Genomic DNA, 26,221 nt, shown 5'->3' with positions numbered 1-26,221 from the left:
CTCCAGGCACTAACCCAGATCGGGCGGTGTGCGGGATTGTCTCCAAGTAAACAATCAACCCCAATCAACAACAATTAGTCTACCCACTTTGTTAATAAGCCCCTTGCCTGGTGACAGGTTCCCAAGCTATCATGTCGCGCAACTCTACCGCGATGGGGTATAACAACCGTATGAGCCAGCAATTCCAAGGCACCCAGCACCACGGTCGAGGGCGCAAAAAGGAGGACGAGAATGACGCCCTCATGCGTCTGGTGAGTTTGATTTTTGCCGGACCTGGTGTCTGATGCTAATGTAAAATAGCCCGACAAAGAGATTGCAGGATGCATCAACGATATCGGTATACCGTTTACCCTCGCCGATCTGGCCAAACCAAACGCCCAGCAAATCCAGATGGTGTTCGAATGGTTCGCAGAACTGCTCATGAACACGACCCGGGAGACAGTTGAGCCCGCAATGCATGCAGCTGCAGAAGATCTATGCGGCGACTACCCTGATATAGTTCCCAATGACACGCGCAACCTCATGGGTTTCTTCATGATGCTCCGAAAACTATTGGCGGAGGTATTTGCTCATTGCTGGCTACAAAGACCTGAAGAGTATGCTGATGATTTCCGGTACCAAATAGTGCGGTGTCAATGACTTCACCTTCACAGACCTGACAAAACCAACGCACGAGCGACTCGTCAAAATCTTCTCATACTTGATCAACTTTGTTCGATTCCGAGAATCGCAAACACCTGTGATTGACGAGCACTTCAACAAGACAGAGAAAACAAAATCGCGCATTGACGAACTTCTCGCGGAAAATCAAGAGATGGAATTAAGGCTGAGGGAGATGCGACAGGACCTCCAATCCAACGAAGCGCATGTGAGAGAGAAAGTTTCCCGAAACGATGCGCTCAAGGCGCGGTTATTGGAACTGGGCCGAGAGCAGTCGCGAGTCGCAGAAACACTCGACCGAGTTAAGACGGAAAGAGCTCGGCGGCAGCAGCAGCTGGAAGAGAAGACCGAACGAACCGTGCGGTCTCGACAAGAAGCGGAGAAACTACGACCTTATGTGCTCGAGTCTCCGGCTACCCTCCAGTCTTCACTGGCAGAACTATCCGAAAATCTGATGCGTGAAAAAGCCTCCATCGATTCGATGGAGAGGCGGGCACGTGCACTGCAGACCTCGTCGGATACGTTCACTGTGGTTTCCAACGATGTGCAGGGATGTGTTAAATTGCTTGATGATATTTCCGCCGAAATGCAAAAAGAGGACGAAGAGGAATCTCGTGCTGCTAGGACAGCAGAGGCTATCTCGGACAGGGGGAACAGCGTCCGCGAGGTCGAGCAGACCGAGAAGCTCTTGCAGCGTCAAATGGCCCGTTGGGTCGAGCGTATCGAGGCACTCCAGAAAAATGCACAGGAGAAAGCCGAACTTGCGCAGGCACGCATGGAAGAACTCAGAAATGTCCAAAAACAACTCCGCGAGGAACGTGCGGAGAAACAACGCGATATGGAGCGAAGACGTATTCGCATTGAACAGACAGAGAAGAAGGTATGTTTTACCCTGTGTCACAGAGGATGAACCATTGCTAACACACTTTTCTAGATGGTCGACCTAAAGGAGAACATTGAGAGCGAGATTCAGTCAGCCCACGACCAGTACCTAAAGCTAGAGTCACATATCAAGCTGTACATGACAGAGATGGAGAAGTCTCTATGATCAATCGGTTGTCATTTATGTGCGAAACAGGAGTTCAGCGGTCAGCTATAGGATACCCGGACAGTACAAATCCATTCTCAGGAGTTTTATTATGTTACAATATCATGTCTGATTTCAGCATTAAGCGTATTTGAGTCTTTCCCAATTCAATTATTCTGGTCAAATTCAAACCAGCGCTCAGCAACCCGTTTCACGGTGACTCCCTGTCCACCCCAGGTATTTTGGTCCGATCGCATTCGAACTGACCCGCTCAGTAAAGGAACATTCACTTCCCATAGCTTTCTTCCCCGAAGAGTGCTTGAGAGATCCAGGGCATTCATGCACTCATAAAGTCGGAGATCCATCCCCGTCCTGGAGGAAGCCTCAACGACAGAAGCAAGTGTTCTTGAAAGTCCCTGTGCCGAGAATTCGGAAGTCGTAATATGCAAAGCTATCATATCAAGGACAGCAAGGAGTCTTCGGTCATGGGAAAGCGATCCATCCTCGGTAGTCACCCCAATAGTAGGACCGAAAACGGCAAGGTATGCCCGAAGACTTTCTAAACTCGGGCAGAATGCTAGCCGTATTTTGCTGGATCTTGCAAGCAGCCCGATGGTTTTTGTAAGCAGGTCATGCCTCACGGCAGTGTCTGGATCAGCGCGCTGTGAGCGAATGGCTGCTGTGACTTGCACCAGGAACTCGGCTTTGGTTGCACAGACAATGAGATGGATATCTGAATTGCCTTCAAGTAGTTGCTGCAAGAGATCGGACACCAAATCGCAGTGAGCGATCATAAATGTTGGACTCATTGCTTTAGATAACTAGCTGTGCTGTAGTCTCCCACTTATTGCCCCTCCGATATCATCAACGAGAAATAAAACATTTCATCATTCAATTCATAATGCGTCGACCACAAAAGGCAATGGTCGTGTATCTTGAGTCAGGTGGTGTGTAAATAGTTGAACATTGCAGATCGAAGGCGGGCGAAGAGTAGCGGCATCATCCACTTCACTTCCGCGGAGCAGCTCCGCCTTTCCTCCCCTCACCTCTCACCCATTTCCTCCGCCTCAACCAAAGGCCTTGGACTGGGCGCTTAAAACTGGAAAGATGGAAACAATTTCCAGGATATCCTCGATGCTAGAAACAGGTATTTTGGGCTGCAATCCGCTCTATTTGGCCTGAACTGACCATGAAACGTCACTGTGCGCATAGCTCGAGAGCTCACATTAGAGGCTGCCCAGTCCGCTGCTATCAATCGGACCTCAAGCACCGACTATACTTCGCGAACATACAGCCCCGCGCACATCAAGAAGCTCCTTGACAGTCGCCATGAGCGGGAAGTCCTGGATGGAATGCGGAGGGTCATCGCGGTACGGGGACCGTGAGCAAGAACTATGGAAACTGCAATGGCTAACTCAATTTGCTGTTATAGTTGATGTACCGGTCGGAACCCTCCCTCACTTTCTTTTCGGCAGTTGTCAAGAATGTGGCCAGCGCCAACCTTGAAGTCAAGAAACTGGTTTACATCTACTTGGTCCATCATGCGGAGGCGGAGCCGGATCTGGCACTACTGTCCATCAACGCGATCCAGAAATCGCTGACCGATTCAAGCCCGCAGATTCGAACAATGGCGCTTCGGACTATGTCGGGAATTCGGGTTCCGGTGATTAGCCAGATTGTGTCGCTGGCCATCAAGAGAGGATGTGGGGATATGAGTCCACACGTGCGCAAAGCGGCCGCTTTGGCTATTCCAAAATGTTATCGTCTGGACCCCAACACGCTGCCACAATTGATGGGGTATCTTGAGATACTTTTGGGCGATTCGCAATACTTCGTCGTCGGCCCCGCCGTCGCGGCATTCTTGGATCTGTGTCCGGATGAGATTGACCTAATCCACAAGAACTATCGCAGCTTAGTCAAGAAGCTGGTCGATATGGATGAATGGGGTCAGCTAGCGACGTTGCGCCTGTTGACATTTTATGCGCGAAAATGTTTCCCTCGCCGAACCCAGAAGGTTAAGCGCACAGCCCCGGAGGCATTCTACGACGATGAAAAGCAGCAACAGGAGACCCAAAATGAATCCGAAGAGTACGAAGTTTCAGTAATGGATCCTGATCTTGAGATTCTACTCCGAGCCTGTAAGGTTCTACTGCAGAGCCGAAACTCCGCCGTCATTGTCAGCGTTGTCCGCTGCTTCCTTTACCTCGCTCCATCAGAATATATTGCGTCAGCAGTTGGTCCCCTTGTGGCTCTTCTACGAAGCCCGCAGGACATGCAACTCATCGCTCTGTACAATATTGTTGCCGTTGCTCTGAGGGCCCCCAAGCCTTTTGCGAAATACACGGCCCATTTCCTTGTCCATGCCAACGACCCGCCGCATATCTGGCGTCTCAAACTGGAGGTTCTAACCATCCTGTTCCCGCACTGTGGAAAACACTGGAAGGGGGTCATAATCAGCGAACTGGAGCACTTCTCTAAAGGCACAGATCCCGAGCTGGTACGAGAGAGTGTACGAGCCATTGGGCGTTGCGCGCAAGGCGACACAAGTACGTCAGGCATGTGCCTACGGATCCTTCTCGGCCAGATATCTAGTCCAGACGGCAACCTCGTGTCAGAGGCACTGACCGTCATCCGTCACTTGATCCAACAAGATCCAGCCTCACATAAAAATACAGTTCTCCAGCTCGTCAAGCACCTGGGTTCAACAACCCACCCAGACGCACGAGCCACCATTATCTGGCTTGTTGGCGAATTCGCTGGAATTGACCCAGATAACAATATCGCGCCTGATGTCCTCCGCGTCTTGATCAAAGGATTCGCAGATGAGATGGAAATTGTCAAACAGCAGATTGTTCTCCTTGGTGCTAAGGTGTATTTACACCACCTCTTGCAAAATCCACCAAAGGAACAGCCGGAACAGCTTTCGTCGCCATCATTCCCCGAAGCCGAAGCCCCCGCCAAAGCCCAGCAAGAGTTCCACAACGAATGGAATGACAACGGGAACGATGAACCGGAAGATGCCGAGCGAAATGAAGAGGGAGAGGAGAGCCGTCAAGAAAATGACGGCCCTGAGACGAAGGAAACAGAAGAAGCAACCGAAGACCGTATTACGTTATTATGGCGGTATATCCTCCTTCTCGCACGCTACGATATCTCCTACGACCTACGTGATCGCGCACGTCTCTACAAGAACCTCCTGGAAACGCCGTCTTCCACCCAACTTGCCAACCTCCTTCTCCTAGCACCAAAGCCAGTACCCCACGCCCCTAGCCCCTCCGAGACGCGCAAGGACCTACTCATCGGGTCCGCCACACTCGTCGTCGGCCCTGATGCTGGTCACCTAGGACTTCGAGGCTACACGAATCTCCCAGACTGGGTTGAGCCAGGCCAAGAACCCGACCCCAGTCTCCGCACCGAAGACGTGAAACCGGACACATCCAGCAACGCCACCTCCATGACTGCAGGGGACCGTCTTGATAAAGCACTTCGTGAACACAAAACGACTGTTCCAAGCCGGGACCGAAACGGTCCGGCTATGCCCATAGACCCGACTGGTAAGAAGACTCTTGATCAGTGGCTACAAGAAGAAGAGGAAGAGGAAACCGAGACAGAGTCTGAAACGGACTCCGAGGAAGGCGAAACTGATTCGGAGGAAGAGGAGACGGACTCGGAAGAAGAGTCTGGCTCGGAGGAAGATGACTCTGAAGAAGAGACTGATTCTGAAAACGAAGCTGTGAATAAAGAGGCACAGACGCTGCTTCGTTAAACTTGTTCGAATGATGGCCACATGTATAGATGTTGGCTTGATCGGACAAACTTTTGGGTATATTGAAAATACGAGAAAATGAAATTGAATGATGTTCCTAGAGTAATTTTGGTACATGGCATAGTCGCTTAGGGTGTTTTTCAACAGACTTGGCCCTATTCCATAGGAACAACTGCAGTTTCCCAGTTTCTATAAGAACTTGGATTGCCATTCTTCTTAATTTCCACACTCTTCACCCTAATAATCTTTAGTAACCTTCGCCACCTTGTATAGGAGCCGGTAGAATCATTTATAGGTACGATGCTTAACTCTATATTTCCTAAACTACACCCGTGAACCTATAACTCTTTCTGTACGTATAGGTAACATTGTATAAGGTCCTCTATATGATAGAGCATTCTACGTCGAGTCTATGCCGGAAGTAGGGCCGTTTAATACCGTCTAGGAATTCTATAAGTAGTTCACTTTCCTATACCGAAAACTAATGCTAGATCTATACTATATCCTAATCGAACCGTTCCGTTAGGACCTACCTATTTATAGTGAAATTAAATTTACGTATAGCGATCTCCACCGGAGCAACGTCTTAGTAACGCACTCTGAACCTTATCATGTTCTTGCAATCGTCGATTTAGAATAGTTAGGCTGGCTACCTATGTACTAGGAGGCTAGAAAGGTGTAGTATACTACTAGCAGGAATGACGAATAGTCTAAAGAATATTTGCTAATGATTTTGTATTAGTATACTAGCACTAGTGAGCTTGATTGCCGACGGAGCCAATAGCTTCATATCGTCCCCGTCCTTTGTTGCTTTTAATTGGTTGGATCGACTAGATCAGCTAGCTCCAATGCGGGCGACTAATAAAAAAGGACTAAATTCAGCGCAGGACCAGTTGATCTCAAAAGAGCCGAGGCGGAACATGGGTCCTATCTATAGGTCCGGGCTCCCCGGACTCCCCGACTCCCCGGACTGCCAGTTAAAAGCTGAGACCTATGCCCTCATTACTTTTTTTTTTTTTTCAAGCAGTACTACCATATTACCTGAGAGATATTGCTGCCTAGCTGGATAGGAATTGCATTTCTGCAAAATTCCTCGAAGAAAATGACCAAATATCCAGCAAATATGGACCTCTCCCGAGTTATCAAGCCCTGGAAACTCAACTCTCAACGAAACTTGGTCTTTGTGAACGCAACCATTGTTGATCCAGTTGGGGGCAAATTGATTCAGAACGCGACAGTCCGAATCTCAGATGGCAAGATTATTCAAATCATCACAGAAAGCTCAACTACAGCCACAGACGACCTCCCCGAGGAAAATGTCATCGACCTGACCGGAAAATACCTGTGTCCAGGCCTGATCGACTGCCATGTCCACATCGCAGTAGTTCCCGGCGAAGCCGATCTAAGATCCTACAAAGACATGACCGAACAAATGAGTCTCCTACGGCAGCCATATGTGCTCAAATCCATGCTAGCCCGCGGCTTCACCTCGATCCGGGACTGTGGTGGCGCAAGCCTCGCAATCAAGGAAGCTGTCGAGGAAGGTGTGATTCCGGGCCCTCGTCTCTTCATCGCTGGATACGCGCTCTCCCAAACTGGTGGACATGGCGACTTGCGAGGATCCCACGACACCAAGCTCTGCTGCGGCGGCTCTGTATCCGGAATCAGCAGGATTGTCGACAGCCCAGCAGAGTGCTATAAGTTTGCGCGAGAGGAGCTGCGCCAGGGAGCGGACTTTATTAAGATCATGGGCGGCGGCGGGATTGCCAGTCCTACTGACCGCATTGAACATGTGCAGTTCTCGGATGAGGAGATTACGGCTATTGTCACTGTTGCGCGGAATGCGGGTACATATGTCACGAGTCATAGTTATACGCCGCGCGCCATTCAGCAGGCCATCAAGCTTGGTGTGCGTGGTATCGAGCATGGGAATCTCATTGATTTCGAGACGGCGAAGATGATGGCTGAGATGGATGTTTTCTTGACTCCAACGCTCATTACGCATGTCATGTCTAAGCAGATGAATTTCTTGTCTGCTGATAGCGCTGCTAAGAATGAAGAGGTTCTTGATAAAGGATTGAAGGCAATTAAGATTGCTGTCGATGCAGGCGTGACTGTCTGTTTCGGGACTGATCTTCTTGGTCCAATGCATTTTGCTCAAAGCAAGGAGTTCTCGGTGCGCAGTTCGGTTTTGACTCCGTTGCAGATTTTGCGTAGTGCTACTGTCAATGCTGCTCGTCTTGTTATGCAAGAACATAGGTTGGGTCAGGTCCGGGAGGGATTTGTGGCAGATCTTTTGATCTTGAAGGGGAATCCGTTGGAGGATATCACTATTTTGGATCGAGTGGATGAGCAAATTCTGGCTGTGATCAAAGATGGGAGGGTGGCAACTTCGCGGTGGGACAAAGTCAAGGTAGATATTTGAGGGTTTGAGGAAACAGAATGCAATTTTTAGTATCAATGATACCATAAGGCCTCTTGAATGATACGCTCAGCCCTATGAATTGCCTTTTCGAGTTAGTTTAGCTTTTTGGGGTTTAGCGCCCCAACACGCCGTCACGTAGCCTCCCTTCAATGCCCTCCAACATATAAGACCTGTCCTCGCCAGTCCCCCTCTCTCTCATTTTTCCATTTTTTCTGCCTCTGTATTTGCTCTCATTTGCTGCCCCCATATGAAAAGAAGGAACGTGGATTATCTAGTCACCCACTCCGCCAACGTCTCTCTCAATACGTCCCGGTTCCGGTGCAAGAACCAATGATCTCCGTCTACCTCGACAAGATTGAACTCTTTCGCATGTGTGCCCCAAGCAGCAACTTCGTCTGGGTACACCATTTCATCCTGACGCGCGGTAAACGCGGTGATTGGTATATCTAGTGGACCTTCTTCGGCGAATCGGTAGTTCAGCAATAGAGGTGCGTCGTTCCCCAGCATCGGTAAAATCGAGCGAACAAAGTCAGGATTATCTACATATTGCGAGATAGCCATCAGGTACTCGGGGCTGTAGTCCTGGTTGAAGCTCTGGAGCAAGACATCTCGCTTCTGCCAGATTTTTATGAGATGTGGTGCGATGGTGCCGGTTATTAGAAGACGTGGAAGAGGTTTTCCCTGTCTTCGGAGAGCTCTAATCACTTCGAATGCAATGATTCCCCCAAAAGAGTGGCCCCAAAAGATGTAGGGCGCTCCCACTACCTTGTCCATCTCACTAAGGATGCCGGAAACAACCTCAGACATAGTGGTCAAAATTGCTTCCTCTGATCGATTTTCTCGACCTGGCAGCTGTACTGCCACTGGGCTGAGTCCAATTGGCGGATCCATCAAGAAAGGGGCGAAAAGAGAGGCCCCAGCCCCCATTGAGGGGAAACAGACCAGCCGAGGGCAGGAGGAGTTGACAGCGCTGCCGCCGATGAACCATTTTGACAAAGTCGACAGTTCTGAAGAGGTCCCTCCTTCATATATGTCGTTTGCAGCATCAGTCTTCTGACTTTCCAGGTGCCCATTTTGAAATGAGCTGTTAAGCTCCACCGCAATCTCCTGGATACTGGGTCCTTCGAAAAGTCTCATGAGAGGATATGTGACCCGAACTTCACGCAATATCACTCCGCGCAGCTGTGTGAGAGTGAGGGAGTCGAATACGTATTCGCTGATCTTCTCCGTGAGAGAAACCCGGCTCGACTCGACGCCAATGATTTTGGCGAGCCCGAGGCATATTGTATCGGCGATCATGGTAACTCGCTCTGGGCCAGATAAATTGGCAATTGATCTTGTGGACCCGGAGCTGCCCAACTCAGCTTGTTGATTCTTTAGCCCCATGAAAGCACCATCACGAATGAGATGAGGGTATGCTGTGAGGAACATAGACCAATCAATATTAGCAGCCATGCGTTGTGTGGTACCGTGGAGAATGCTACGCTCGAAAGTGGACAGAACTGCTGGAAGACTCATGGTCAACAAGCCCATAGAATGCAGGATTTCGTGGAGCCTGGCATTACGCTCCGATTTCTCAGACATCCCAGCAAAGTGTCCCATTAAGCCAAGATTCAGAGAAAGCCCTGGCAAGCCGGATGCCCGACGGTAATGTGCTAATCCATCCAGATACTGGTTTGCTGCAGCGTAACCGAATTGTCCCGAGAGCCCGACAATACTTGCGATGGATGATATCAGAACAAAGAAGTCCAGATTCATGTGGTGGGTAGCAAGATGCAGGTTCCACGCCCCCAAGGCCTTGGGCTTGAACACTCTCCAGAACTCATCCATCGTTGTCTCATGGGCTTGCGAATCCCCCAAGATGCCTGCACAGTGAATTACCCCTGCGATGGGGGGCCAGTCAGTTCGATGGGTGAAGAGCAATGTTGCCGCCTCGAGGCTACTGATATCTGCTTTCTCAACCCTCACGTTGGCCCCGCGACGCCGCAGATCTAACAGGATTGCATGATCCTCTTCAAATTTTGGCCCTGAACGGCTAACAAGCACGAGATGACGTGCCCCTCGCTCTAGCAGGAGCCTGGAAAAGTGTAGGCCTAGCCCGCTTGCACCACCGGTGATGAGATACGTTCGATCGCCTCGGAGCTTTAGCTGAATTGGTGGCGCTACTTCAACCTCAGTGTTGTCTGGTAATTCCACAGCCACGTTTCCGATAACGGTAGACCGGGAAACTGCCTTCAGGGCCGTGGAGATCTCCGTGATGGGGTATGTCGTGATAGGCAGTGGGACTAACTTGCCGTTTTCAAACAGCGTACAGACTTCGCTGAGCATGCGACGATGTAAGTCCGGCTTTTGTGCAGCCAGTCTATCGACGTCAATAGCAAAGAACGAACCATTCTGACCGAATTGCTCGAGACCGAGCCTCATGTTCCGATAAATGTCTGTCTTTCCTATCTCCAAAAAGCGCCCAAATGGAGCAAGACATGCGACCGATTGCAAAAACATAGCGCCGGAAAGAGAATTGAGCACCACATCCATGCCTTGGCCCCCGGTTGTTGCCTTGAGCTGATCATGGAATGATGTCGAATGTGAGTCGAAAACGGCTTCAACCCCCATCTCCAAAGCCCAAGCCCGGTGGATAGGGGTTCCCGCTGTAGCATAAACACGGGCACCTAGGTGCTTAGCAATTTGAATTGCCGCGATGCCAACCCCACCAGCTGCTGAATGGATGAGAACCCTTTCTCCAGACTCCAATCTACCAAGGTACGCCAGGGCATAATATGCTGTTATGAACGCGAGTGGAACGCAGGCAGCTTGAGAATATGTCATGGAGGACGGGATGGGCTCGAGGAGGTTACGGTGCGCCGTTGCAAACCCTCCAAGGCCGTGGGACACTCGAGCCATGACAGGTGTGCCAATGTCAATATCCTGCACATTTTCACCAACTGCCGTAACTCGCCCGGCGATCTCGAGTCCCAGATTCTGACCTGCGAGACTCCTAGAAATGGCTCGCTCACTCAGCAGGCCGAAAATATTCATTATATCCTTGACGTTTAGTCCAGCCGCGTGCACTTCAATGCCCACATCATCCGGTCCCAGCTGTTCTTGGGATTTCTGTCGTAACACTATATTGTCTAGACTTCCGCTGACACCGGGCTCAGAGAAATAATTTCCCCCTCTTGCAGGCAGACGCCTTTTGATCCGTTTCTCTTCCTCTTCGGGGTCTACGGCCACGATTCGTTTGAAGAACCGACCTTCAGGTCGTATGGCCACGACGCTCTCGAATTGACCGAGGTGACTCGTTCGTAGCTCTTCTTCGAGTAATGGAATATTTTGGTCAAGCTGGTTGAGCGGAAGATCCACACAGCGGATACGTACTCGGGGCAGCTCGTTTGCCATTACTCGCACGGCCCCCTGCACAGCAAAGGAGATTGGATCGCATTGTGAATCTGCTGATGTCATGCAGCTCCCCTTGGTTACTATCACCAGCGTAGGTAGCCCTTGGTTCTGTTGAAGCCATGTAGCGACGCGAAGAAGGGCTTTCATCACGACTTCCACGGTTCTGTGAAACCTCCGGCAGTATGACCACGGCATGAAGGCCGGAATTAAGACAAGCAAACGACGGTCCCACTGGAATCCCCATTCTGTGGGATTCCACGCCACGTCAATTTCCTCCAGACACCTCTGATGGAACTGAGTGTGGGGGAATGCGTTCTGGATGGTAGATTGCCAGTCAAAGTCCCCCTTTTCCGGTTCAAGAACAAGCACGTTCTCGAAATCAATCTCTATGCTGGTCGACCCGTCCGGAGTCTCAGGCTGAAAACATACTTCGTGTTCCAGCAGTCGTGGTACATGTTGACCCAGAATGCGCTTTGTTGTGATTTCGGTTCCTACGGCCAGGATTTGACCATTTTCGGCATAGACAGATGTATTGCAGCGGAGGAAGGTATCATCACGGTGCGTCACCTTGATATGCACAAATGCTGATGTGATAGGCTCTTCTGCTTCGAATATCTCCACTTGTCCAACGTGGTAAGGCAGGTTAACATACCGCGAATCACCATGATGGTCCTTATCAACAAACATCGTATGCAAGCAAGTGTCCAAAAGTGCTGGGTGGAATCTGAAGCGTGCCGCCTCAGCGTGCAAAGAGCTTGGGAGCTTGGTATATGAGAAAATCTCGCCCCCTAGCCGCCAAATCTTTTGAGCTCCTCTGAATGCCTCCCCGTACCGAAGACCTGACTGTTCCAGTTTCGAGTAAAATGTTTCAGAGTCAACTTCCATCCCGGACTGCACGCGAGACCTCACACTTTCTAGTTCCTCTGGAACAGCCCCCGATCGCTCATCGAGCGCATTGATACGTCCACGAGAACAAACTCGCCATGCAACATCCGGGGTTGAATCTGCGGAACGCGAACTTATCACAAAGTCATTCGCGGGAGATGTAATTTCCAGCAACACTTGCGGAGCGACGTCTTCTGCGGAAGCTAAGATCACAGGGTGCTCAAATCTAAGGTCTTCAAGCCAGATCTTCATGTGTGGTAAGAGCTCCCGAGCTGCCAGGTATGCGCACTCGACATGTCCTGTCATTGGAAACACCACTGCCCCATCTACAATGTGATCGGCGAGAAAGGGAGACACGCCTGTGCTCAGTCTGAGTCGCACCCCGCCACGGCTTTCGTCGGTCAGACGGACAACGCTTCCAAGGAACGGATGTTGGTTTTGATTAAGGCGACGCTGCTGAGCTTCCGGGTGTTCGTACCAGTAGTGCTGGCGTTGAAAAGGGTATAATGGAAGATCGATAAACTGGCCCCCGCCACCATTGAAGGACTGAATGTCAGCATGAACACCTGTCGCATGAGCCGCTCCGATAACACATGAGAAAGGCTCAATTTCATTACCCCTAGTCATGGCTGGCAAGATGTTAACCGATCGCTTGGCAGATTGAGCAAGTTCACGGGTTCCAGAGACCAAGACAGGGTGTGGCCCGATTTCGACCAGCAAGTCGTAGCCATCTTCTAACATTCTTTCCGCGGTCTCAAGAAATCTAACTGGGCTACGCACGTTCTGGAACCAGTACTCACCCGATAAGTGGGTACCGGGCTCGATGCGCGTGGTGACAGTGGAGTACAGGTTGATAGTGGTCTGCTTCCCTTGAACAGACGATAGAGCGGCAACGAGTTCATTCTCAAGGGGATCCATGAAGCGGCTGTGGTAAGGTACGTCCACTTTGACGAATCGTGCAAAGGTCCCCTGATCCTCGAGAAAACTGGCGAGTTGCTCGAGTTCTACCGTACTCCCAGTGAGTGTGGTCATTTTAGGACCATTGTGAGCTGCAATCTCCATATTCCCTCCCAAGTGACGCCGCTGGATAAGTTGCTCTGCCATCTTCCATGAGATTCCAACTGCTAGCATACTTCCTGTGCCTGCGGCCTTGCTCTGAATCTGTGATCGAAAATAAATCACTTTGACGGCTTCCTCAAGACTAAGTGCACCGGCGATATGGGCAGCAGCAACTTCACCAATGGAGTGACCCACGATGGCATCCGGCGTCAGTCCGTAGGACATAAACGTTCTCGCTAATGCGATTTGGATGGCTGCGATAGCCGGCTGCACAAGTGTAGTTTCGTTGATCCTTTCTGGATCGCCCTCGCAAGACGAAATTTCCGTGCGGATTGAAAACCCTCCCAGGGCAATGAATATTTCATCAAAGGCAGCTAATGATTCACGGAACACAACCTCTTGCTGCGCAAGGGCAGTGCCCATACCCAGCCATTGGCCACCTTGACCGGAGAATACGAATGCCGATTTTGTAGAACTTCCCGATCGTCGCTGAAGCAGCAAGACTTGCTTCGTTCCCTGACCAGAGCTTAGCTGCTCAAGTCTAGAGCAAAGGTCCTCAAGGCCTTCTGCTGGAATGATCGATATTTGGTTGTGGCTGCTCCGTCGCATGTTGAGAGTATATGCGACGTCATCTAGAGCGGGCTGTTGGAGTCGTAGGTAAGACGCAAGTTCTCTGGCAGCCTGCTCCATGGCAGATCGAGATCTTGAAGAAAGCAAGTAAACGCGCGGCTCATGATCGGGCAGGGGATTTGAGCTACGAGTATCATCGGGTCCTTCTTCGAGGATAGCATGCGCGTTAGTCCCACCCGCCCCGAAGGAGTTGACACCGACGCATAGCTTGTGTTGCCGATCCGAGGCTAACGGTATAATCTCTGTGGGTACTGCGAGCTGGAGGGATTGGAAATCAATTGCTGGATTGGGGTTCTTGAAATGGACTTGTGGGGGGATTTCCCGGTGAAATGTGACGAGCGCAGCCTTGATGAAGCCAGCAATTCCAGCAGCTCCCTCGAGGTGACCAAAGTTACCCTTGACTGATCCAATCCAAAGAGGATCTTGTTCCTTAGATCGCGCTTGTCCAAGCTGCTTTCCAAGAGCACTTGCTTCGATCGGATCCCCGACCGGTGTTCCTGGCCCGTGGGCTTCGACATAACGGACCTTGGCTGGGTCTGTGCTGGAATCTTTGTAGACCGAAAGCAATAATGCAGCCTGAGCTGCGAAGCTGGGGACAGTGAATCCCTCTGCCGTATATCCGTCTTGATTTACAAGTGAGTTGCGGACCAAGGCATAGATTCTATCCTTGTTTTGGAGCGCTCGACTGAGAGGCTTCAAATATACCATCCCAACTCCTTCGCTGCGGACATAACCATTGGCTGCCGCGTCAAACGATTTACAAGTGCCATCGGGAGAAAGGAAACCCGCCTTGGACAGCAATATAGTAGACTCAGGGCGAAGAATGGCATTGACACCACCAACGAGGGCAGCATCGGTCTCCTGCGCCCATAAACTTTGGCAGGCGAGATGCAACGCGACTAGGCTACTCGAGCAGGCGGTATTCATAGTAATACTCGGGCCACGTAAATCCAACCGATGCGAGACCCGATTAGCGACTGAGCAGTCATGAGTGCCCATTCCCACGTGGGGGCTAACAATGTCTCGTTGCTCTGTTGCCGCTTGAATACAAAGGTAATCATTTGCGAACATCCCAACAAAGACACCTGTCTGTGATCCAGCCACCTCCTTCAAAGTAGTACCAGAGTCCTCCAGCGCATGAATGCTGGCTTCTAAAAGAAGGCGCTGTTGTGGATCAATCTTGGATGCCTCGTTCGGGAAAATGCCGAAGAATTCGGCATCAAATGATTGAATTTTGTCAATAAACCCTCCTTTGATGCTTCGGATAGTGCCGTATTTCCCCGGATCATCATCGTGCAAGGCACTGGCATCAAATCGATTATTCGGAACTTCGGACACCAGGTCCTTTCCTTGACGCAACACTTCCCAAAATTCCTTTGAGCTGGTGACGCCCCCGGGAAGGCGACATCCAATACCTACAACGGCAATGGGCTCACGGTTGGTAGAGACCATGATAAAATAAGCAAAGAAAAGAAAAAGAAATATACAGGAACGTTCGTTGGTATCTTGATAAATGCTAGAGGTGCTAAAAACTAGTCGTTTTTCTCTTCTTTCAAATACTTTCCATTGACTTTCCATTGACCATTATATTTATATCCTTTTCGAGAGTTTCCAGGCTGGTATAATCAGCTGTGGTAGCGTGCGATCTGTCGTTTCCCAGATCCTCCATCATTGTGCATACCAAGCGATGCAGGTTGATGATCTTTCTCACTGATCATTTGCTATCTGAAGTATGGGAAAAGTTAGTTTGTAGAGTAATCGTGCCAAACGCCCAACACACCCTCTGTGTTGGGCGCCATACAAATTTGACCCACGTCTTACAGAGTCTTCAGGCTTTGGCCAATATCAAGTTTCTTCGATAGATATTGTACAAAGCAAAGGTTCTACAGTAAGGAGAAAAGAGCGGTCAGTTGGATGAAAAAAGCATAGGTTGTGAGACGTCAATTTAGGGAAAAGGGTGCATACTATAGCAAAGTTGCACAACTCCATATACACCCACAACTACACCGCTGCAAGCGTAGGGGGTAGGAGAGGTTTGCTTTTTACTGCTATTACAAATAACAGGTGTTGCAGTCTATCCCGTTGCCTTGATTCTCTTCGTCTGTGCTGGTTTAGTGTTTCCAGTCTGTAGTCTGTAGTATACAGTACCTACAATATACATGGTTTAACCACTCTGGGAATCCTTCTGAATCATACAACTCTTCACATATTCATATAGCGTACTATTACACTTAGATTACTTAAAATATCCAATTCCACCGAATACGGGATCAGCTATAATTACAATGCCGACTGCGACGAACGGAATCGGAGACATCCTCGATGTCGCCATCATTGGCGCAGGTAGGCTAAATCGGCGGATGCAAACAGTTATATTATACCCTGGAACTGATCCACTGCTGTTAGGGCTGTACGGCTTCAAGGCTGCACAGACATACCTACAACTGAAGCCAGACGTTAACCTTGTGATCTCCAAATGAGAACGCTCTATTGGCGGTACGTGAATTCAGGGTCGGATTTACTCCGATCTAGTGGCTCAGGCTGAGTATGAATATTTTCTAAGTGAAACGGGATGGCAAAAGTGATGGTGGATTTTATTGACCGAGATAGAACTACCCGGACGCTCCAATGCCTAAAGATGGGGTAACAGACAACAACATGGTCTCGAGGGAGATGATCTTCGAATATATGGATAAATATGCAGATGACAATGATCTCAAGAGACGTATCCGCTGTGAAAGTTGGGTTTCGAGCATCGAGCGTTGTCCTCTAGGGTGAAAATTAACAGTCAATGGCAATAATCTAATCTCCAGAAAGCTCATTGTTGCGAGCGGGACGACCTCAGTCAAAGACTCACCACCATTTGAACTCACAATTGGCTCGATTCCAGTGGTACATACCGTTGATATCGCATCGAATATGACCAAATTTTCGAATCAAGCACATCACTTTATAGTCGTGGGTGCGGCCAAATCAGCATACGATGTGGTGCATCATCTTTGCACTCTTAATAAAAAGGTGACATAGTAACTATAAGAAAGATGCTTCCCTTGTATAGGACTGACTTTGATCAAGGATCATCCGACCCGAAGGCGATATTACCATCCTACGCGATAATATCGACTACGTAGACTCAGCAGGGGCCACCTTGCGGTCTAGAGAAGTGGTTGTGGCCCAGTATATGATATACTGCACCGGGTGGGGCGACCATTTCAGCTTCTTTTCCCCAGAGCTTAAACAAGAGCTTGGAATCCCACAATATGGCGATGTGATTTTGCAAGGGAATTCTGAATCCGATTCAGGCTGGGAGGCCCATGACCAGTTAGCGGATGCTGTCGTCGCCAGAAAATTACCGCTTTTGGCAGCAGGTCCGAAGGACTTCGAGAAACCAGATCCCAATCGCATTTTGATACAGCGGCGTTGGCGACTCTACAACAGATGTGTTCCTATCTCCACGACAAATGACGTGGATCGGTCGGTTGTCGTGCTTGGCCAGATACATACGACCCAGACTCCAACAATTGCAGCAGTCCAATCGCTTTGGGCCATCGCCTATCTTCTAGGGGAGGTCGATGCCCCTAGCAAGGAGGTTATTACTCGGGAGGTGACCGAATGGAATGGCTGGACTCGCAAGAGATATTTAGGTGTTGGTGAGAGGTACCCGTACGCCCTCTTTGACTGGATTCCGTATCTGGACCGACTCCTTCATGGCCTTGGCGTCAAGTGTCGGCGCAAGAAGGGGATGTTTGCAAATTTGTTTGGGCCACATAGTCCAGATGATTACACTGGTGTTGTTGACGAGTATATGGCCGTGCGGAAAGAGAGACGGGAAAATAAAGAGTCTTGAGAATGGTGTTATGGATGACCATGGGTGGGCCGAATAGCCAGATTAGGAAGAAGCGTTAGACAGAATGGGTCTGCTCTGGTAGCAGAAGGACTACCACTACTGTGTAAATACATGTGTATGTATGATCCAAGATCGTTCTGAACTTCATGAACGGTGAAGTTTGAACTTTGAGCCTCAACTAGGGCCTGTTATTCTCTCCACTTTAAACTATGAAAATGTCGGGCTACTCCACTACGGGTTGTGTGTCTCTCTATAAAGGTGCGATGTTGGTAATTGACATCCCATTGGGAATCACCTAAACCCCGCAGAATGATGGCCAATTTGTCATCCTAGATGCATTTCGGGTGTTTAATGGCTTCTTGAATGATAGCCCCGAGGCATGAACGTTGGATGGCTAGAGACCTGATTAGATTGCCAAAGCTGCTCTGCCTAGAAGGCATGGATGAGAGGACAAATGTCGAAGTAATCTATTCTCATAGTGAGTTTATGTAAGAACCAGGCTAATCCAGTTCGGGTTCGGGGCGGGGCGCTTCCCGGGCCTAAAAAGAACCTTATCTCTTACTCTTTCCATCTACCCCAGGGCTCCTTTTAATGTCTGATACCATGATGTTCAATTAGACAATCCCAAGTCAATCATTGACTATTACCGCTCATATACGGAATATCAACTTATTTACGGCTCGAATTATAGAAACCAGGTCGTTAAGCTACCAGATTGTGATTTAGTGGTCAAGTTCGGCCGTTATATCTCCTCCTACGAGGCAAAGAATCAGCAAAAAGCGTATAAGATAATTGATCCAAACATCGTCATAGACCCTTAGGCTCATGATATCTTTATGGACGATGGGGGTTAGGGCTACATGGTATCGGATTTCATTCCTAGTGAAACTATTGATCCTCTTCCGGACTCTCACATTCAAAGACTCGCTAACGTTCTTAAAGATTTTCGCTCTATCACCGATGGTGCTAGTAGACTAGGTGGTGACCCGTCGATTAGTCTACTCTAGCTAGATATAAATATTCTAACCATTAGCAATATCTAGGTAGATGATGACCGTACCTGGTTACTAGGCTAGGCATCGGCAGGGTTTTATCTAAGACCATTAGGATTTGCTAGTCTATTATTTCAAGAAGATCACTTTAGTGAGAGGCTTCTGACTGCCATTAGTTTCGGGTCTGGGCACGATAGGGAAGAATAGCAGAGGATCTGCCAGGCATTATATATATATTAATGAAAGGTACTCTTAAGTTAGAACCAGCTAAGCCGGAATTGTTCGTTTCTGTCAGCAATACTGATCCGAAAGAGAGTCGTTCGCGGGACATTCTCAAAGCGTCTTCGCATCATCAACCAGGCGAGTGCATATTTCCTCTTCCACTAATTCCGGAGCCGCAAAAACCTCCGAGTCGATAAACGGACAACCATACTATTGATGGGGTGAAGTAGACCGATGGTAAATCCAAGAAAGGGCTATTGCTGATCGCGATATGAATGGTGATCTGAACCAAGTACTCATGTTCCAAGCATAAACAATTTCTGGGGCACTGTTTGCCAACTGGGGGAGTTTCTGGAGCATTTTGGCCTCGAGCTGCTATGTTGCGCGCTAATATTTCCATCATCTTGATCGGTCTGAAATATATAGAAACACTACCTGTGGCCAATGGACTTACCGAATATTGGATGCAATTACTGGTAAACTGCGAATTGCTGGCCGAAGGGAGGCAGAGAAAAGTGTATATCGTAGTAGTTGGCCAGTTGGTTGATTGTGGCCTTGTAATTCAGGCGTATACTACGTGTAAAGGCGGTGTAGATCTAACCGCGCTGTGCCTGAGCTCGTCCCGCAGTTCGGCCCTGATGCATCGATCTTTAATTCCAGAGCCTTGCCCTCCGCACTGGAAACGAGGATCGGCTGCACTCAGGATGCTTGCTAGATTGACGCGCCCATCTACTCTATTGTTGTCCTTTTAATCTTGCATCTCGACCTCGACCTCGTCCTCTTGAATATTACTTTCCTTTAGCTCTCCGCCCTCGTCTAGCTGGACACAGTGACGAAGTACAGACAGCTCTCCATCTTTAATAAGAAGGACCATATCCCGAAGAATTCATTGCCACTCATTTGACTTGAAGTCACTATATCTGCATCTCGCCACAATGCCTGGTCTACCAAGTATGTGCATGTTTTTTTGATTCCCCGATGTTATCTCCGAGGTTATGCTGACCTGTCGCCTCACAGCGAATATCGATCTCGATGAGTGCATCGCCCGCCTCTACCGAAAAGAGCTGCTCGCGGATTCAGTGATTGAGGCAATCTGCCTCAAGGCAAAGGAACTTTTGATGAAGGAAAGCAATGTGGTACATATTGCTGCTCCGGTCACTGTGGTCGGCGATATCCACGGCCAATTTTTTGATATGATCGAGATCTTCAAGATTGGTGGCTTCTGCCCCGATACAAACTACCTATTCCTTGGTTAGTCACACATTGGAGAACGCTCTGTTCGAGGATGAAAGCAGGCCTCGGGCTTAAACACATCTATTACTCGCTTTTAGAGTGTTGCTGATAAGATACTCGACAGGCGATTATGTCGACCGCGGCCTGTTTAGTGTGGAGACCATCTCACTTCTGGTGTGTCTCAAGCTACGATACCCTCAACGAGTACACCTTATCCGCGGTAACCACGAGTCGCGCGGCGTCACCCAATCATATGGCTTCTACACCGAGTGTGCCCGCAAATACGGCAATGCCAATGTCTGGCATTACTTCACCGACATGTTCGACTTTTTGACGCTGAGCGTTGTGATTAATGATGAGATATTTTGTGTACATGGCGGCTTGTCACCTTCTATCCATTCAATCGACCAGATCAAGATCATCGACCGTTTCCGCGAAATCCCACACGAAGGCCCTATGGCCGATCTGGTCTGGTCAGACCCCGATACGGAACGCGACGAATTTTCACTTTCACCCCGCGGCGCTGGATATACTTTTGGAGCACAGGTTGTGCGGAAGTTCCTAGAGGTGAACAGCATGTCCCATATCCTACGTGCACACCAACTCTGCCAAGAAGGCTACCAGGTTCTTTACGATGATCGACTGAGCACGGTCTGGAGTGCACCCAACTACTGTTACCGTTGTGGAAACCTTGCCAGTGTGCTTGAAGTAAGCGACACTGGTGAGCGATTTTTCAACATTTTTGACGCAGCACCGGAAAATGATGCCCACCGCCTTGAGCAGCTGGGCCAGCAGCAGCAGCAGATCAAGGATGGCTCTAGTCCAATGGTCGACTACTTCTTGTGAATCTCTGAATCTTCTCATGATACCCATTGGTTACTGTTAATGTTTTGTTTGATGTTAATGTTCATGTATTTCAATTTCCTTTTTTTTAACCCCCGCACTAGACAGGAGTTCGGGATAAAGCTGTGCATTCACAAACAGCTAGATGTGCTACTTGGCATCTGAAATGAAAATATCACACACCAATAATGGACACTCAGTATGACGCATAAACAATAAAACTGGGGTCCAAAGCATCGGCCCAGTGGGACGCATCTCTAACAGTTTTTGTCAAAGAAAGAAACTCATCACGCTTTGAAAACAAACGGTCGCTTAATAACTCAACGAGATAGCTCTCTCAACTCATGTTTACCAGTCCTTGGCAATGTCAAAGGACCACTCGAACAGCAGGTGAGTGTGCTGGTCATCATCAATGAACTTCGAAACGGCATTGTAGTGGCCACGGGCGATCATGCCAGAAGGGGCCTCCTCCTCGTTGACTAAAAAAGGATAATGTCAGTAAAAGATAGATTGAAAATAAACTAGGTTTAAATACTCACATTCCTTGGAGTAGGAAACCTTGGAGGTGGTGTTAGGTGCGTAACTGCCCAGCATCTCCTCATCCTTGCTGACCCGGATTCCCTTGCGCTTGACGACCTGCAGGTACTTGAGACCACTCAGGACTTCATGGTGGACCTGGAAGGTAACCTTGATGTGGAACTTGGAACCCTCCTTGATCTTGAAAGGCTTATCCTTGAGGCTGTCAACAGAGCCGGGGGGGGACAGGTCGATAACAACATCCTCACGCCCTTCGACTTGCAGAGCCAGGGACTTGATAATACACTTGCGAGGGTCGTTGGGATCAGCAATTGGATCACCGGAGTTGAGACCCAAAGAGGCCTTCCAGCGGTTCATAGCTTCATCGTCGGCGTCTAGTGCAGGGGAGAGATAGACGGTTAGCTGGGAAATCACCGACTAGAATTTGCCAATCAATTGTAACTAAATCAACATACCGAGCTTGTTGTACTCATCGAGGGTCTTCTTCTCTCCGACCTTGAAACCCTCAGTCGCACTGGCGGCGAGCTCATCCTCGTGGTGGTCGGCCATTGCTTACAGATTCAGGAGTTGGTAGGGATTGGAGTTCGGGGAAGGATTTCGAGAAAAAGGGGGGAGAAAGAGGAAAAGAAGAATCAAATTCTAAACTCGAAATGATAAAGAAAAAGGGCTAAAGATCGAATCGTCTCCTGAGACCTGGTGGGGGTGGAAAGGCGGTGGGAGAGGGGCGAGGCTATTCGGATTTCCACTTTCGTATGCACATGTTTACGCACCGTTGATCCTGCACGGTTATATTGACCGTTTTCATTTACGTATGGATCAAGTTCTACTTTCTAGCGTGTAGATGTAGATAATTTGGAATCTTACATTTTATGTTGACCCCAACTATGCCCCAATTTTGGGTGGGCCGAGGATCATACAACTAGCGGTATGTAGCCTTGTCTTGATAGATTTTAGGCCTTTCCCTTTTTTAGCACTCACCCCGTGCCGCTTTTTGATCACTGAGTAAAACTGAGCACGTCCCTATTATATAATCATTAAACTTGCTCTCGACCTTGGGACCATCACAGATCAGCTGGGGTAGATCTACAACATTAGGTTAAGGCAAGATCATTACGACCTGAGATTTTGCTCTTCCTACTGTAAAAATGCCTTCATTTGTATTTTTGACACTTGCAAACCGTCCAAAAAAGTCGAGAGATCCCTATTTGTATGAGATGAGAAGCTTCATTTTTGACACTTGTAAACCGTCCAAGAATATCGAGATATCTCACTTTGTATGGAGGCCAAAAGCCTCATTTAGCATAAATGATTTACATTACATTGTATAGGGATAACCAAATCAAATCAGGCATTAAGACTTCAATATTTAGTTACTAGAAATGGGGTTTTGGCAGCTAGCGCCTAGTACTATACCGCTGCGTAGAGGACTGCTGCCTGGAGGTTGCCGTAATCGTTAATTTCCCTAAATTAACCGCCTTGGCACCCGCCTCATGATCCGTCACCACATCCTGGCCGCGCTGTGCTTGCCGCCTTCCCCCTCCTTACTCTGATCTCCGAGCCCTGGTAATTTATTCTCAATAACTGCTCGAGATGGATCGCAAAACCGTACGTCCGGTAGCCGACAAGAAGCCGATCCCTGAAATTGATTTCTCATTGCACATGATGGAGGATGGCACGCAGGTGTCGACCCTCGAACGGGTGGTAAAAGGTAATTACACAGACGCGCCGCTCGCTCTGGTTTCACGACTATGGGATAATTGATGAGAATGTGTGAAGCTAGAGGTTCAAGCGCCGGCCCTGACCACCCCACCTGATGAGTCGTTTTGGTCGCTCGAAGACCCTTCGAAGCCGGACCTCCAGTTCCTTAAGCAGCACCTGTATCGGGAGGGTCGTCTCAGCGAAGACCAGGCGCTATGGATAATCCACGCCGGCACCGAGATCCTGCGCTCTGAGCCAAATCTTCTAGAGATGGATGCCCCTTTAACAGTTTGCGGCGACATCCACGGCCAGTACTACGACTTAATGAAGTTGTTTGAAGTTGGCGGCGACCCTTCCGAGACACGATACTTATTCTTGGGTGACTACGTCGATCGAGGCTACTTTAGCATTGAAGTGCGTATAACCTTTGGCTAAGAGGGGTGGTTTCTAACAATCTACTGTAGTGCGTTCTATATCTCTGGGCATTGAAGATCTGGTATCCGAATACGCTTTGGCTGCTACGCGGTAACCATGAATCTAGTCACCTGACAGACTACTTTACATTTAAGCTGGAGTGTAAACATAAGTATAACGAGCGGATCTATGAGGCCTGTATCGAATCTTTCTGTTCTCTACCGCTAGCGGCGGTCATGAACAAGCAGTTTCTCTGCGTCCACGGTGGTATCGGCCCAGGGCTGCACACCCTCGAGGATATTAAGGCGGTATGTAGCGATGAGTTCTTCAGGTCCTAATGGCCTCTAACAGTTAGTAGATCGATCGATTCCGCGAACCCCCAAGCCACGGTCTTATGTGCGATATTCTCTGGGCCGATCCTTTAGAGGAGTTCGGTCAAGAAAAAACAGACGATTTCTTCCTGCACAACAGCGTTCGCGGTTGCTCTTATTCCTTCACCTATCCCGCCGTATGCGCATTCCTCGAGAAGAACAACCTACTTTCTATTATCCGAGCACACGAAGCCCAAGATGCTGGATACCGCATGTATAGGAAGACACAGACAACCGGCTTCCCTAGTGTCATGACCATTTTTAGTGCGCCTAACTACCTCGATAGATATAATAATAAGGCCGCCATCCTTAAATACGAGAATAACGTGATGAACATCCGGCAATTCAACTGCACTCAGCACCCGTTCTGGCTGTCTAACTTCATGGACGTCTTCACCTGGTCCCTGCCGTTTGTTAGTGAGAAAATCACCGATATGCTGATCGCCATTCTTAACACCTGCTCGAAAGAAGAATTGGAGGAGGACAACACTCCTTCAACTGCTACGGCCAGTCCCGTCTCAGCTGCCTTGCCTATGGATACCAGTCCCGTCTCAGATTCCTTGCCCATGGATACCAATCCCACAGTCGACTCCAATGAAATCAAGGGACGAGCCATCAGGAACAAGATCCTTGCAATCGGTCGTCTCTCCCGTGTCTTCCGGGTGCTCCGTGAACAATCTGAAGGTATCACTGAGCTGAAAGAAGCAGCCGCTGGCCGTCTGCCCCCCGGTACTCTCATGTTGGGTGCTGAAGGCATTCAGCAAGCCATCCACAACTTTGAGGAGGCCCGAAAGGTCGATCTGCAGAACGAGCATCTACCGCCTACCCAGGAAGAAGTCGCCAAGCGAAGCGAAGAGTATATTCGCGCGGCTCTGGAGCGTGCTGAACTGGAGGCTGCCAACGACGCCGAATTGGCCACTGTTGCGCGTAGAATTGGCCTGTAAGTGAGCAACATTTGTGTGCTCGTTGGCAAGTCTAACATCACAATAGGCCTGCGGGCTCAGATCGCAACCGTCATGTCCCTTCGAGGGAGATCTAGGTTTGGCCGAGACCATATTATGCAGCAATCTATGAATTCCTGTCTCCAGTGCACGCTTTGCCGTACAATGATTGAGCCGAAATAGTATCTAGAGCGAGTTAAAACAATGCCATCGGGATCCTGGACGCGTTCCGTCCTGGAAGTGTCCGCCTTATTGATGATCCAAAAATCGACAGCGCTGAGGACCATCCCCAGAATGAGTCGCCAGGGGCATTAGGAGAGTATAAATCAACGTCCTTTCCCCGAGGCCTTTTCTCAATCCACTACAATGAAGGTCCCCTGTGTTACGGGTCAAGAGAAAGATCATGGATTGAACTGTGCCATTCAACCAAGGTATCAAGACTGAGGAGGGAAAGAAGGGAAGGCAAGCAAGAATGAGGGAGTTTTAAGTACACGGCAAATGAACAACCTTCCCAACAATTGACTCAGAGTGCACCTTGAACTGGCGTCTTCAAGCGATCTAGACCTTATCGTCATGTGAATATATCTTGAACCCCAAGTAGCCCTCGGCCACACACGATGGGGAACTTATGGTTCTCCGGGAGGCTGATTGGATACGGGTATTTGGCGGTTTGAAACTGCGACCCTCATAAAAGCGGCGGCAGCTCAAATAGGAAAGCCCCACCCGCCAGGGAAAATCCGGTACGTATAGGCACATATAAACAAGAGTAGATGTCCGCTTATGCCTTTTGATATATTTTCAGTAGTTTAGAAGTGCTAGATATTCTTTTCAATTTTCTTTTCTTAATGTATTTTTTCCCCCTTCTCACTTTTATTGGTAGACGGCAGAAGGAAAGCGACTTTTCTACATATAACCTGGGGAAAACGTCAAGGGTACATATGACATATTGGAAAAAATATATAGGGGTGAACTATATATGTTGCACATGCCCATACACCGACAATGGATTTTCGCTACTCCGTACAACACACATGCAACTCAATTATAGAAGCGTATATAAAGCCAAAAACAAGTTTATAGACAAATACAGTTGTAGAGAAGGTGGAGCCAGGAATGTGTAGATGTCACGGGTTCAACGAATAAAATACATTGAGGTAGATCAAATACACTGTATTGAATGATTGGCCAATTAAAGCCCTCAAATACCCCACATGACGAGGTGTTTTCCGGACCTTACCGGAAGTAGTCAAGCTTCAGAACGACGCAATTATTCGC

The 26,221-nt window shown here is 49.0% G+C and overlaps 9 protein-coding genes across 9 annotated transcripts; 6 read left to right on the top strand and 3 right to left on the bottom strand.

Annotated features, from left to right (window-relative positions):
- Positions 1-131: 131 nt before the first annotated feature.
- Positions 132-1,805, top strand: nuf2 (kinetochore-associated Ndc80 complex subunit NUF2; the record flags this gene model as incomplete). Its single annotated transcript, XM_056728666.1, has 4 exons — positions 132-251; positions 301-561; positions 626-1,540; positions 1,595-1,805. 4 exons carry the CDS (start codon positions 132-134, stop codon positions 1,706-1,708), a joined length of 1,410 nt encoding a protein of 469 aa, XP_056574481.1. The 3' UTR covers positions 1,709-1,805.
- Positions 1,806-1,854: 49 nt separating this feature from the next.
- Positions 1,855-2,496, bottom strand: N7517_010942 (uncharacterized protein; the record flags this gene model as incomplete). Its single annotated transcript, XM_056728665.1, has 1 exon — positions 1,855-2,496. One exon carries the CDS (start codon positions 2,494-2,496, stop codon positions 1,855-1,857), a length of 642 nt encoding a protein of 213 aa, XP_056574480.1.
- Positions 2,497-2,821: 325 nt separating this feature from the next.
- Positions 2,822-5,453, top strand: N7517_010941 (AP-3 complex subunit beta; the record flags this gene model as incomplete). Its single annotated transcript, XM_056728664.1, has 3 exons — positions 2,822-2,834; positions 2,900-3,057; positions 3,120-5,453. The coding sequence occupies 3 exons, from the start codon at positions 2,822-2,824 to the stop codon at positions 5,451-5,453; spliced, it is 2,505 nt and encodes an 834-aa protein (XP_056574479.1).
- A 1,123-nt stretch (positions 5,454-6,576) lies between these two features.
- N7517_010940 (metal-dependent hydrolase family protein) lies at positions 6,577-7,878 on the top strand (the record flags this gene model as incomplete). Its single annotated transcript, XM_056728663.1, has 1 exon — positions 6,577-7,878. One exon carries the CDS (start codon positions 6,577-6,579, stop codon positions 7,876-7,878), a length of 1,302 nt encoding a protein of 433 aa, XP_056574478.1.
- Positions 7,879-8,177: 299 nt separating this feature from the next.
- On the bottom strand, positions 8,178-15,300 carry N7517_010939 (uncharacterized protein; the record flags this gene model as incomplete). Its single annotated transcript, XM_056728662.1, has 2 exons — positions 8,178-8,219; positions 8,269-15,300. The coding sequence occupies 2 exons, from the start codon at positions 15,298-15,300 to the stop codon at positions 8,178-8,180; spliced, it is 7,074 nt and encodes a 2,357-aa protein (XP_056574477.1).
- An 833-nt stretch (positions 15,301-16,133) lies between these two features.
- N7517_010938 (flavin-binding monooxygenase-like family protein) lies at positions 16,134-17,695 on the top strand (the record flags this gene model as incomplete). The annotated part of the gene is made up of 4 exons (XM_056728661.1): positions 16,134-16,191; positions 16,255-16,313; positions 16,459-16,622; positions 16,924-17,695. 4 exons carry the CDS (start codon positions 16,134-16,136, stop codon positions 17,693-17,695), a joined length of 1,053 nt encoding a protein of 350 aa, XP_056574476.1.
- Positions 17,696-19,844: 2,149 nt separating this feature from the next.
- Positions 19,845-20,988, top strand: N7517_010937 (serine/threonine-protein phosphatase; the record flags this gene model as incomplete). The annotated part of the gene is made up of 3 exons (XM_056728660.1): positions 19,845-19,860; positions 19,927-20,160; positions 20,267-20,988. The coding sequence occupies 3 exons, from the start codon at positions 19,845-19,847 to the stop codon at positions 20,986-20,988; spliced, it is 972 nt and encodes a 323-aa protein (XP_056574475.1).
- A 345-nt stretch (positions 20,989-21,333) lies between these two features.
- N7517_010936 (rho GDP-dissociation inhibitor) lies at positions 21,334-22,071 on the bottom strand (the record flags this gene model as incomplete). Its single annotated transcript, XM_056728659.1, has 3 exons — positions 21,334-21,464; positions 21,525-21,896; positions 21,978-22,071. 3 exons carry the CDS (start codon positions 22,069-22,071, stop codon positions 21,334-21,336), a joined length of 597 nt encoding a protein of 198 aa, XP_056574474.1.
- A 1,041-nt stretch (positions 22,072-23,112) lies between these two features.
- On the top strand, positions 23,113-25,044 carry N7517_010935 (serine/threonine-protein phosphatase 2B catalytic subunit; the record flags this gene model as incomplete). Its single annotated transcript, XM_056728658.1, has 5 exons — positions 23,113-23,230; positions 23,303-23,634; positions 23,685-23,942; positions 23,993-24,945; positions 24,996-25,044. The coding sequence occupies 5 exons, from the start codon at positions 23,113-23,115 to the stop codon at positions 25,042-25,044; spliced, it is 1,710 nt and encodes a 569-aa protein (XP_056574473.1).
- Positions 25,045-26,221: the final 1,177 nt, after the last annotated feature.

The sequence above is a fragment of the Penicillium concentricum genome, assembly GCF_028827145.1.
Source record: "Penicillium concentricum strain IBT 3081 chromosome Unknown utg000006l_segment0_segment0, whole genome shotgun sequence".
Lineage (NCBI taxonomy): Eukaryota > Fungi > Ascomycota > Eurotiomycetes > Eurotiales > Aspergillaceae > Penicillium > Penicillium concentricum.
The sequence above is the reverse complement of the archived record's forward strand: the minus strand, read 5'-3'. Positions and strand labels throughout refer to the sequence as shown.